This window comes from Carassius carassius, chromosome 42 (assembly GCF_963082965.1).
Source record: "Carassius carassius chromosome 42, fCarCar2.1, whole genome shotgun sequence".
In the NCBI taxonomy this organism is placed as follows: domain Eukaryota; kingdom Metazoa; phylum Chordata; class Actinopteri; order Cypriniformes; family Cyprinidae; genus Carassius; species Carassius carassius.
This window is the reverse complement of record NC_081796.1, coordinates 5,938,217-5,950,985: the sequence shown is the minus strand read 5'-3', so window position 1 is coordinate 5,950,985 and position 12,769 is coordinate 5,938,217. Positions and strand designations below refer to the sequence as shown.

The 12,769-nt window shown below is 39.8% G+C and overlaps 1 protein-coding gene across 1 annotated transcript; it reads right to left on the bottom strand.

Annotated features, from left to right (window-relative positions):
• Positions 1-344: 344 nt before the first annotated feature.
• LOC132123896 (NXPE family member 3-like) lies at positions 345-12,043 on the bottom strand. The gene is made up of 6 exons (XM_059534590.1): positions 12,029-12,043; positions 11,536-11,951; positions 11,376-11,446; positions 10,830-11,033; positions 9,532-9,872; positions 345-607 (listed from the first exon to the last, which is right to left on the bottom strand). Exons 1-6 carry the CDS (start codon positions 12,041-12,043, stop codon positions 410-412), a joined length of 1,245 nt encoding a protein of 414 aa, XP_059390573.1. The 3' UTR covers positions 345-409.
• Positions 12,044-12,769: the final 726 nt, after the last annotated feature.

The window sequence follows — 12,769 nt, the reverse complement described above, 5'->3', positions numbered from 1 at the left end:
ATCCCAGAAAATACTCAGAAATTTTTTGTCAATATTGCACATCCCTAATTCATTTAATGTTTTGTTTAGGGATTATTTATATATATAAACTGATTGTGGTATGCTGAAAACAGTGTATAATATTATAATTTTATTAAGTTTAAATTGTATTTACTGTAAAATTACACAAATGAATGGAAACAAACAAAACAGTTATAACAATCACTTTATTTACAAATTGGTTCATTAAAACAATTTAGGTTTAGCCTTTCTAATGCAATAAATTATCCATTATTCATAAGGGTATTTGTAAGCTGTTCATTCAAGTCTGTATACAAGTTTTTATGCCGTCTCATTGTATGTGCATTGCTGATGATAGCAAAGCAAGATAAATATTATTCTTTGGGGCTGTGTAATTGTAAATGATTAATCAGATAGGACAGACATATGACAGAAACAGATTGACCTCATTAGCAACGATAACAGGTCCTGGGTGAATATTTTCTTGTAGATAGTGACAGGAAGTCATCTGCCATACATCTAAGTAGATTACTCCATCAACATCTCTTAACATCTCTCGCATCACTGTGTTCAGCTGCATGGTTAACCAATCACTTTGAAAAATATTCTGTAAGAACACAAATCAGAATTACTGCAACAAACAGGACGTTTCTAGTAAATGAACCTTCCATAAAATAAAATATAAAAGTTTATAAAGACATAGATTGGTTGAGGTAGAATAAACATATTTAGCCTACAGATGTAAAGATCAGTAGCAAATTATTCTGTCAGACCTGGAATAAGCAATGCTGGTTTGGACAAACTACATAAAGTCTGTTGTTTATACTGTATGTATTGCTACTGTGCAAATAACATCCCACGGATCAACCACAACATTAAAACCACTGACAGGTAAAGTGAATATCATTGACTATATTAGTAAAATGTCCCAAATTGTTATGTGCTGGGAAAAAAATAGCAAGTGAAAAGATCTGAGTGACTCTGACAAGGGTAAGATACTGATAGACAACCGAGTCAGAGTATCTCAAAAAGATCTTGTGGGGAGTTTGTGGTATGCATATGTAAGTACTTAACAAAAGTGTTTCAAGGAAGGACAACCAGTGAACTGACATCTTTTTCTAATCAGTGACTTTATAACCACAAACAATCTGGATTGTATGTTTCTAAACGAACATGGCTAGAAGACAGCTGCAGTGCAACAGTCCTCAATGAAGCAGCCCCTCCTAACTTCACTTACATGAGTGTCTGCAGGACTGTTAGGAGAGGTGGAGGTGTAGCTGCTCTATTTAAAGATGTCTATCAATGCAAGCAAGTGTCATTTGGTCAGTATTTGTCTTTTGAATATTTAGGGATTGTGCTGAAAGGTGCTCCACGCATTCTGTTTATTATTATTTACAGGCCTCCAAAATACTCTCCAGCCTTTGTTGAAGAGGTCACAGAAATGTTATCAATGCTTTCCTCAGAGTTTGACTGTTTTGCTATTGCAGGGGATTTTAATATTCTCATAGATAATGCAGAAAACAAAACTACAAAAGAAATGATAACGGTTCTAAATACCTTTGACCTGATTCAGCATATGCATGGACCCACACACAAAGGTGGACACACTCTAGATTTAATCATCAGTAGGGGTCTAAACATTTCATCCATTGTTATTAAGGATGTAGCATCTGATCACTTCTGTATTTTGACATATCTTTTATCTCTGCTCCCACTGAATCTAGATCTGTCTCTGTCAGAAAGAGATGCATAAACGAGAACACAAGTGTACTATTTATGTAGGCTATATCTTTAACACCAAGCATTTCTGCAGACTTCTGTTGATATTCTCCTTGATTTCCTTGATCATGTTATTAATGATATTGCTCCAATAATAGTCAGTAAGAAAACAAACAGACAGAAATCAGTTTGGAGAAGATCAACGGCAGTTCAAACTATGAAAAGACAATGCAGAAAAGCTAGACAAAATTTCTTCTCAGACCTTATAAACAGTAACTTAAACAACACTCGTACTCTTTTTGCCATTGTTGAGAGACTGACAAACCCCCCAAGTCAGATTCCCATTGAACTGCTCTCAGACAGCAAATGCATTGAGTTTGCTTCCTTCTTTTCTGAGAAGATCATCAGTATCAGGAAGGTGATTAACTATATCAGTAACTATATCAGCATACTATCATCTAAAAAACATTGCAAAAATTATATGTTTTGTTTCCAGTCAAGACTTGGAAAAACTTGTCCATGCCTTTATCACCAGCAGGGTGGACTATTGTAATGGGCTCTTCACCGGCCTTCCCAAAAAGGCCATTAGACAGCTGCAGCTCATCCAGAACAGGATTCGGACTAGAACCAGAAAATCTGAGCATATCACACCAGTCCTCAGGTCCTTACACTGGCTTCCAGTTACATTTAGGATTGATTTTAAAGTACTTTTACTCATCTATAAGTCACTCAAAGACCTAGGACCAAAATATATTGCAGATATGTTCACTGAATATAAACCTAACAGAGCACTCATATCATTAGGATTGAGTCAAGTTAAAAATACCAAGGGTTCACACAAAACAAGGGGAGTCCGCCTTTAGTTACTAAGCAGTTCACAAAGAAGATCTGGTCAGTTCACAAAGAAGAGCTACTGTAACTCAAATTGCTCAGAGACTTAATGCTGGTCATTATTGAAAGGTTTCAGAAAACACAGCACATCAGTGTTAGTTGTATGGGCCTACATAGCCTCAGACCAGGCAGAGTGACCATGCCGAATGCCCACAATGGACCTATCAGCGTCAAACTGGACCACTGAGCAATGGATATGGCTGACTGGTCTCATGAATCATGTTTTCTTTTAGATAAGGATGATGGCTGGGAATGTGTGCATCAATTAAGTGGGGAAGAGATGGAATGTACTAGTGGAAAAAAGTGGGCCGGCAGTGGGAGTGTCATGGTCTGTCCAACGTTCGGCTGTGAAACCTTGGGTCCAGCCCTTCACCTAGATGTTACTTTAACACGTACCACTTTACTAAAGATTGCTGACACTATGGAAAATGCCACCACCATGACCAGTGACTGAAGCATGTGTCCTAAACCCAACAAACTTATTGGCTGAAGACAGTCAGTGACATCACTATTGCTGTGCCTGTGAGAGGTTCACATCATCAGCTTTTTTGTCTTAAGGAGCCAATTGTTTTGTGTATGTGTATAAAACAAACAACCACTAAGGGGAAACACCCAGCCAAGTGCTTCAGGATGACAAATTGTGTGTTATGTGTTTGGGTGAGAAGCACACGTGTTCAGTTCTTGAGGGAGCTGAATGTGCTAATTCTGAAAAGTTTTCAATGAAGAAGCTCAGTTTGCTTGTCCCTATTCTTGATGGAAAAGCTGGCTAGCTAGGGACATATGATGACAAAGGCACAGCGTTCATAGGGATTGCAGGTCGAGTTGGAAGAAGAAAAAAGGTATGTCCCTTTCACATTCTTCAGTAACTAACGCAAGGTCTGCTGAATCAGGATGTTTTTTCCCTTAAATAATTTGATTCAGAAGATATCACTTTATTTACATCTAGCCAAGCAGAGTTGGATGTCACTGAGAAGGGTAGAGATGTTATAAGTGGGCCCTCCCAGCCTTCCTGTCCTACATATGATGATCTGTGTGATGTTATGGCCCATGCCACAGACAATCTAGATCTTCACTGTTCAGGCATTGGTCGGGAGGTTCAATGAAGCGAGGCCGTGGTCTGCAGGCTTTAAGAGATATTTACCATGCCAATCCAAAACTTTGCTAAAAGCCTCTGGGGAACCTGGGTCATCATGGTGTGAGGACTTCAAAAAAGCACCAAAAGGCGAGTGTTGCCTCTTGTGTAGCACACTCTGCGAGTATACAATTCATGAGTTCAGGAATACCATCCCTCCTCATTTCTGTTACCATTCTAACATGTGCCAAAAAACAAAATCGCACAGGTTATAGTGTAAGTGACGTGACATACAGCCAAATATGGTGACCCATACTCAGAATTTGTGCTCTGGATTTAACCCAGACAAAGTGCACACACACAGCAGTGAACACAGACACACCATGAACACACAACCAGAGCAGTGGGCAGCCATTTATGCTGCGGCGCCCGGGGAGCAGTTGGGGGTTCAGTGCCTTGCTCAAGGGCACCTAAGACCTAAGTCGTGGTATTGCCGGCCCGAGACTCGAACCAACAACCCTAGGGTTAGGAGTCAACTTCTCTAACCACCAGGCCATGATCTCCCCCCCACTCCCCCAAGCAGACATTAAAGACTATATGAGTGCACAAGGTTGATGCTGCTTCTCACAGGAAACTGGGGTTTTCTGTGCAGAATGACCCCCCTTATAGCTCTTTAATGAGGACAGCAGTATCAAGTGGTTGTAGCTAGTGTAGCTAGTTAAAGCCCGAAGGGCATAACCAAGTATTCAAAGTGCCCTCTGGGGTGTTAAAAGCAGTCTTCCACTCATCCCCCTACCTGATGCGGACCAAATGATAAGCATTACGCAAGTCCAATTTAGTGAAGACGGATGCTCCTTACAACCTCTCGAAGGCCGAAGACATCAACGGCAAAGGATAGGTATTCTTAACCGTGATGTTGTTCAGCCTCCGGTAATCTATACAAGGTCGCAAGGATCCGTCCTTCTTCCCCACAAAAAAGAACCCCGCCCCCACTGGAGAAGAGGAAGGGCGAATGATCTTGGCTGCCAGAGAATCAGAAATGTATTTCTCCATGGCCTCCCTCTCGGGAACAGACAAAGAGTATAATTTGCCCTTAGGCGGAGACTTACCCAGCACTAGGTCTATAGCACAATCGTGGGGACGATGTGGAGGGAGAGAAGCAGCCCGGGACTTACTGAACACCTCCTTCAGGTTGAGGTACTCCTTGGGCACGTTAGACAGATCCACAGTCTCATCCTGCAAAACAGAAACAGACACCGTGGGACAAGCAGACAAAAGACAAGACTTATGACAACGAGTGCTCCACTCAGTGACAGTACCCAGAATCCAGTTAATGCAGGGATTGTGCCTCCTGAGCCAGGGGTGGCCCAGGACGATGGGAGCGTGAGGTGAGTCCATGAGAAGGAACTGAGTCTCTTCTGAGTGATTACCAGAGGTGATGAGTGTGATGAAATCCGTGATGTGTGAGAGAGTAGGTAGTGACTGTCCATTGAATGCGCTGACTGAGATTGGGTGCTCGAGGGAGGAAGTGGGGATGCCATGTTGCTGAGCGAAGTGGTAATCCATGAAACTGCCCTCGGCCCCGGAATCCAGAAGTGCACTGCAGGTGACATCGTTGGTGGCCCATCTCAGTCTTACCGGAAGGAGGGTAGATGGTGAGGACTTCTCGGCAGAGATCCCGCCCGATAGTAGCCTCGAGTTTACTATCGAGCCTGGTCTTTTACCGGGCAGTTCCTAACGAGATGACCAGACGTTCCACAGTAGAGGCAAAGGCCCAGGGACCTCCGCCGTTCCCTCTCCTCCCGGGAAAGCCATGCTCTCCCCACCTGCATGGGCTCGGGATCGGATGCTGGGCTGACCGCATCCACCAGACTGGCTCGAAGACCGCTGTATTGTTCTCCAGAATCCTCCACAGCGCGAATTTGTTGCATCTGTTGGGAGAGCTCGGACACCTGTGTGCTCTCCTGCTGCTGATCCATTTGAGTTATGCTGTGGTTGATGAAATCGGTGAGAGCCGCTGAACTCGCTGCATCCATGATGATGGTCAGATCGTTCTGTCATGGCAAAGAAGACTGGATGCAATAGCAAGTTAAATTCTCCTTTAATAGAACTTAACGCAGAATAAGTCAGATGTACAATAAATGACAAGACAATAACGCAGCAGGAGAGATGGCAATACAGGGACCTTGATGGGCGATGGTGTCCGTGGTGAGTGAAGTTCGTGCAGTAACTGAGGCTGACGAGATGAACGAGGAAATCCGGAATAAATCCACAGGAACAGACAGGCAACAGAAAACAATGACGAGAAAGCCTGAGCAGGAAACAACACGAGAGACACGAACAAACACCAGGACTCCAAACAAACGATCTAACAAACATGAGACGAAAGACAAGGCGTTAATATAGGCAAGATGTAATAAGCCACAGCTGCCGCTGATCAGTAATCAACGGCAACGCCCACACAGAACAATCAGTCGATACACCCCGCAACCTACACACAGACAACAAGATGACATCTGAGAACCGTGACAGTTCCTCAATAAACTGTTCAACTGTACTTTCGAGTGAATCTCAAGTTGTTTTGCCTGACAGTTATATGGCACACGTAGGACTCTTAAGATACAGAACATATCCCTTTAACATAAAGTAGAATCCTCGCCCATTGTTGAAGGTCTTAAAGTAGGGTCCTCTGCTTCCCAGTAACTTTACCTATCTCCTAGAACCCAACGAGAGGTGGCTTTCAAATTAAAGTTTGCATCCTTTCTCATTGTCATGCACCTTTGGGAGTGCTGGTTTCTTGAGATTCTGGATAGAGCCAGACAGGGCGTGACAATTTTTCTACTGTAAAAACTGTAGCTCCTCTGGCAGTGTCATGGGGTAGAATTAAAAAATATTGCTTCCACTAAAGGGTAGAGACCATCTAATGGAACTAAAATCCTTTCCCCTGGGCGAGTATTGCCTTAAAGGTGATACCTAGTGTAAAGGACTGACATAACCAGACCTTTCAGCTCTGTCCTGAGACCGAACACTGTTGCCTACGATGGTGTGTTAGTGCCACGTCGAGAAACAAAAAAATTCGAAGATTACGAGATTAATGTAACAAAGAAAAAATTAATGAATTGTTTCACATAAATACAGCAATCTGAACATTACAGAGCTTGAAAAACACATTATTGTAAGATACATAATTTGTGTTTCACCATAAAACTGATTTTGAAAGCTGAGACATTAAAAGTAGGTCTATCAAAAGCATGAATCTTATTGCTATTGGGTGGCTGGCGCACTACAAATATCAAATGCAATGGAAGATATTAAATATTATTTCAAAGCATACTGTCCCCACGAGGATGATAAATGGTATGATTTCTCATAATAATCCCAAATAAATTTTTTGTGTATTAAATACGAGAGCTACAGCGCCCCCAGAGTTAGTTTTCTCCAACTTAATTTTTACTACTTAAATCCTCGAAACATTTCGACTTTATTCTCGTAGTTTTACAACTTTATTCTCGAAACATTTCAACTTTACTCTTGTAATATTTCGACTTTATTCTCGTAATACTTAGACTTTATTCTCATAATTTTGCAACTTTATTCTAGTTATATTACAACTTTATTCTCGTAATATTTCAACTTTATTCTCATAGTATTATGACTTTATTCTCATAATATTTCGACTTTATTCTCGAAACATTTCAACTTTATTCTCGTAATATTTTGACTTTATTCTTGAAATAATACTACTTTAATTTCGGAATCTTATTATTATTATTTTTTTCAGCGTGGCTCTAAAATGTCATCATAGTTGCCAGACCCACAAGGAAGGGAGGAAAGTTGGAAAAAGCTGGAACATTCTTGTATTGGGCTTAAAGCTTGGGTAGTGGCCTTAGAGAATATTGTCACTCACAGTTCACTCACAGATGTGTGCCTAAGTAGGGGACTTTATTTCCTTTTTTTTTGCAGTTATGTTCTTTGAGTCTTAAATTATGCCCATTTTGGCCGTGCTTAGCTCATGTGGCAGACTTTCCGCCCAACATGGCAGAGTAAGTATCTGTAGGTATCTGTCAGCAGACACAGTCCGAGTTCCTATTTGAAAATGAACATGTTGTGTTTACGAGTATAGGTGAATGAAACACTGCGTCTCATTGCCATGCTTCAGGCCAGCCTGCAAACATCTACTTCAGACAAAAAAAGTTGATGACGTTTACTATATATGCCCTCTATTACTCACGAATGCACCAGAAGTGATGTCACGGACTGTCATCGGCCAATAAGATTATTGCATTTAAGTCATGTGCTCTGGACACCAGTCACACTGATAGTGTTCCCCAAAGCATCAGCAACTAATGCCGCGTTTCCACCGAAATTACCCGGAACATTTGTACCAGGAACTTTTTTCCCCCCAGACCTGTTGCTTTCTGCGTTTCCACCACGGTGTAAAGTACCGGGAAGATTAGGCAAACGTATGTCTGGTGACGTAGGTCTGTGCGCGTTTCTCAGTACAAAGTACGCTGATTTTGGACGTGCATCCTCGGTAGTTCAGACTTTGTGCATTCGACTCGGGAGTGTGATGTCCGCGACAACGCGAATCCAGTAAATCTGCAAACAGCAGCGTACTTGATAACATCAGTCAGCTCGCCTTGACTACTGCAATTTTCCTCTCTGTATATTTACAATAAAACGAAATGGGATATCAAATACCACTGCCTCCTTTCGTTTTCATTTAAACATAATAACAGCTGAAGAAATGTACTTAGTTCAGGGCAATGTGTATATACAGTCATTACAATGAAACTAAATATTATATAAATTTGCCTTTTTTATTTTCATTTTAACATATAGATAAATTGAATACAGACCAAATATAACCTGTTAGATTTACCCAAAATGAATTATAATTTATGTTCAACCACTAAAAAGAGACATCAGAGCCAGCGGCACAGATCAGAAGGTCTAGCCGAGGTGAGGCTGCTCTCGGCAGATACATGAGGACTGAGCTCCCGCTGATTGCATGGAGCTCACGTCTCCGAGATTGGCGAAACACATTTTTGAATAGGCGCTGTCTTTATAAATAAACCATAGATTTGAGTTTTAGACAACTACATTCTCGCCTGAAATACGTCATCGCCCAGCCAATGCTGCATGAACTCAACCAATCAGGATGTTTAGCGCCCAAGTCCTGCCCCCGAAAGGTCCGGAACTTTGAAAAAGTACTACCTCGCAGGGACTTTCTGAGGGGCATTTTTTTACCCAGAACTTTATTTAGTTCCTGGTTCCTGCGGTGGAAACATACCGAGTACCAGGCCAAAGTCCCTAGTTCCTGGGTAAAGTTCCTGCGGTGGAAACGCGGCAAAAGTCTTGTTCCCTTTCTCAGGGGACCTTGGTTAACGACGTAACCCAATATATTTGGCAGCATGAACAGGACCTACACTAGGCACATAGTTTTAGGATCCGGTTTCATAGACAGGGCTTAAGCCAGGACCAAGCCTTAGTTAAAAGTTAGTTAAAAACTTTAAGTTTGTGCATCTTTTGACAGAACAAAGGAAATGACAGAGAACTATTTTACTTATAGCAGAATGGTCAAGAACATAAATGGTAATCATTATTCATGATTTATATTTCATTGTAAAATAGCACTTGAGTCGACTACTTTGAACATGATTTTATGGCCCTTTTACGATCCCTTTTTATGATCCCTATGAGCAACAGTGTTCCTAGACATTCAGTATACACGTAAAGACAGAAGACCAAATTTGCCATATTTTCTTGTTTACCATAAATATTATCATAAGAATACAAGGTAGAAAATTATTTGAAAACAAAGTAGGTTGGGAAGTGACCAAGTGTACCTTTCGTCCTGCAGTGTTTCCAGACTTGATGATGACAGTAGTCTGTGGTGCACGGCTCAGCAACGCAACAACAGACTGACGGATTTTGGCCACTTCATGGATGTAAAATGTTATTGGGTGGAAAACCCGATGGGCAAAGATAGTGAAGACAACAACTGCATGAGGATCACCAGCTATTTCATCAATGTCATTGGCAATATGATGCAGGTCGGTAATGAGCATTTTATAAAATCGCAAAGGAACACCGTGTGGCTTCCAGTGAACAATTATATTATTTTTCATCTCCACAGCCATCAGGGGTCCACCTGTACGAGGAGTGTGCAGATCCATTCTTGTTAAGTCTAATAAAGACAAGCAAAACTTACATTAGACTTACAACAGCCACAAGAAGTATAGAGCCTATATAGAAAATCATCATACCCTTTTAAGAGAAGCGTTATTTGTCATAAAGCCTGAATTCAAAAACCCATTCCAAAAGAACAACGCAATGGCTTTATGATAGGAAGTTGAATGTTCTTCAGTGGCCAAGTCAGAGCCCTGACTTAAATCCAATAGAAATCTATGGATGGACTTAAAGAGAGCAGTTCACTGCAGTTCAACATGAATTTGACTGAACTTGAGCATTTTTTGAGAACTGTTGCTTTTTCTTTAATTACTTTGATGTTGTAAGGCAGTATTTGTAATATGAAGCTGGGAAAATGTTTTCTTCTTTCCTTTTTTATTTTGGAATGAGTTTTGATTTCAGACTGACTTATTTTTGCAGAACACACACACACACAGAACCGAAACGAAAATGAAAATGAAAAAATTACAAATGTATCAACGGTCTTTAAGCATATAAAAGTTTGTTGTGATCAAAGAAAGTTTGAAACAAAATGAGGTTGAATAAGTGATGACAGAATTAAAATTTTTGCTGCACAGTATCTTTTTGAGTGACACTGAAATACGTACATGTCTCAATTACATTACATTAGATGCAAAATATCAAACCAAGTAGCTTCTGCAAACAAATGCTGCATGAGCTTTTCTCAGAATTAATTTTTATAAGCCATTTTTGTAATAGCAATTTGCAAATTTAAAAGCTAAAGAAAGTCTTTTTGATGTTTTGCTTGAAAAGAGTGCCACATAGTTTGATATTTTCATCTAATACCAAGACATTAATATACATGATTCATTTTCCACATACTTTGTGGCGCCTCTGTATGTCAATACCTTGTTTATTTGTATTTTTATACATTCATGCATAGAAGTCTCATAAAATAATAATGACAACAAAGTCATATCATTGGATAACTTGCCTGGCACATTTCTTTCTAAATACTCAAACCACTGCCTTGTGGTGGAGTCTCCCAACAAGTAGATCATTTTGTTTTTAAGACAATTTCCCATTTGGGTGGAATTGAACTGTTGAGTGTTGCATATAAAAGACTTCCAAACATCTTTTAAATAGAACCCAGCTGGAACTGGTGTTGTCAAGCCAGATCTGCATCTCTCCATTGTGCCTAAAGCAAAGAGACATTTACCTAAAAAGACTGTCAATGCAAATTCTTCATTCACTTGTAACATTACATTATAGATGTCAGTCGTCTGATAAGTGTTTTGTGTAGCCTATATTTTGTTCATTTCCTATTTGAAAAAAAAATATGTCATTAAATAAAATTAAAATAAAGAGAAAGCAGAAAAAGTATTAAAAGGATAATTCGGCTAGATGTTTGGTTTATAGTGTAGGTTTATGGCTTGAATATTTAATTTACTGAAAAACTGCCAATGTGTGCATGGTAATATTTAACATTAAGATGAATAAGAAAAAGACATGTTAATACATTTTCCATATGTTAACATACCATTGCCTGCAGTGTTGGGAAGGACATTTAAGTTTATTTTTTGTCCAGAAATAGCAACATTTGTTAATTTCCTGTGAAGAAATTGTAATAATTCATTTCTCTACAAATGTTTCCAGTTTTACAATTTTTCTGAATTACATTTGAATACTTTCAAACTTACTTTGTAAAAAGTTGATTCTCAAATGCATTTAAAGGGCTTTTAAAACCTCCCATTGAGTGATGAACCAGTTTGTCACAGGAAAGTTTCTTCGGTCTCTCACACTGCCACACCGTCCCCATTTTTATATCCTCATACTCACAGCAGCAGTTGCCTTTACTCCAACTTCCATCTCCACCCCACTTAAGATTGCATTCTACTACTTCACTGATCCTGGTGTTTTTGGGGCTTGGACCTTCAAAGTGGCCATTATAGTGGCTGCGTGGGAATGAAGACTCTCTGTATTTTTTAAGAATCTGCACAACCTCACTGGAGTGCTCAAGACGTACAAAAACTTGTGCCTGACCTTCCCAGGGCACAAGAAGAACAACAGAGTATGTTCCATTACGATGATCCAGAACCTCCCCATACACACTCGCCTTCAAGAAGAATGGAATAGGTTAAGTGTACTGCAAAAAACTAATGTAGAGTATGCTGGTAAAGTAAGCTTACAAACATAAACGTATGCCATATTCACAAAACTGTATCATAAAAATTAGCACACCTTTAGGTTTGAATTGAAAAGCTTTGCTTTGAAAAAATCTCCTCCGTATCTTTTCAGGTTGTTGTTGTGGTCTCTGGCTGTGATAACAATGGAGATGTTCTCTCCCACTTTGTAACTGTTTTTGAGTCCCACAATTGAGAATGTTGAGTGGACTGGGCTTGTGCTCAGATTCAGCTGATTGATTTTTTTATCTGGACCAGGCCAGTCGAGAGCCTTCTGCAGTCTTTCCCATTCCTCATCACTGATTCCCATATCAAGTGCGGATACTGCATAATAATTATTGCTATTATTATTTCGGGAAGCTGGTTTAGGCTTGGGGGTCAGAAATTGAGACATTTGGTTCCCAATATCCAATGTCCATAGAACCTGAGAGAGGAGCAGAATATCAATCACACCATTTTCCTTTTTTTTCTTTTCTTCAGTATGTAAATGTTTAAAGTTCAATATACACTGTAACAAGATTCCACATATTTATAATTAAAAACTTCAGCTCATTTGCTGCCTTCATTTTTATTTTATTGTATATGTCATTTCAAATTGAATTAAATTAAACCAGCAAAAAAAAAAAAGAGATGGTTTCATTTAACTTATAAAAATAAGTTGAAATTGCTCGTCTGATGTAATGTAAAAACAGAATTTGCCATGACTTACTGATCATATTGCTCTCATACAAAGGATTGTATTGGGGTAAAA

Excerpts from the sequence above, each read along its gene's own strand:
- LOC132123896 (XM_059534590.1), bottom strand. Across the intron at positions 11,034-11,375 it reads TCCCAACACTGCAGGCAATG|GCACAATGGAGAGATGCAGA; the intron begins GTATGTTAACAT and ends TCTTTGCTTTAG. Across the intron at positions 9,873-10,829 it reads TTTAGAAAGAAATGTGCCAG|ACTTAACAAGAATGGATCTG; the intron begins GCAAGTTATCCA and ends TGTCTTTATTAG.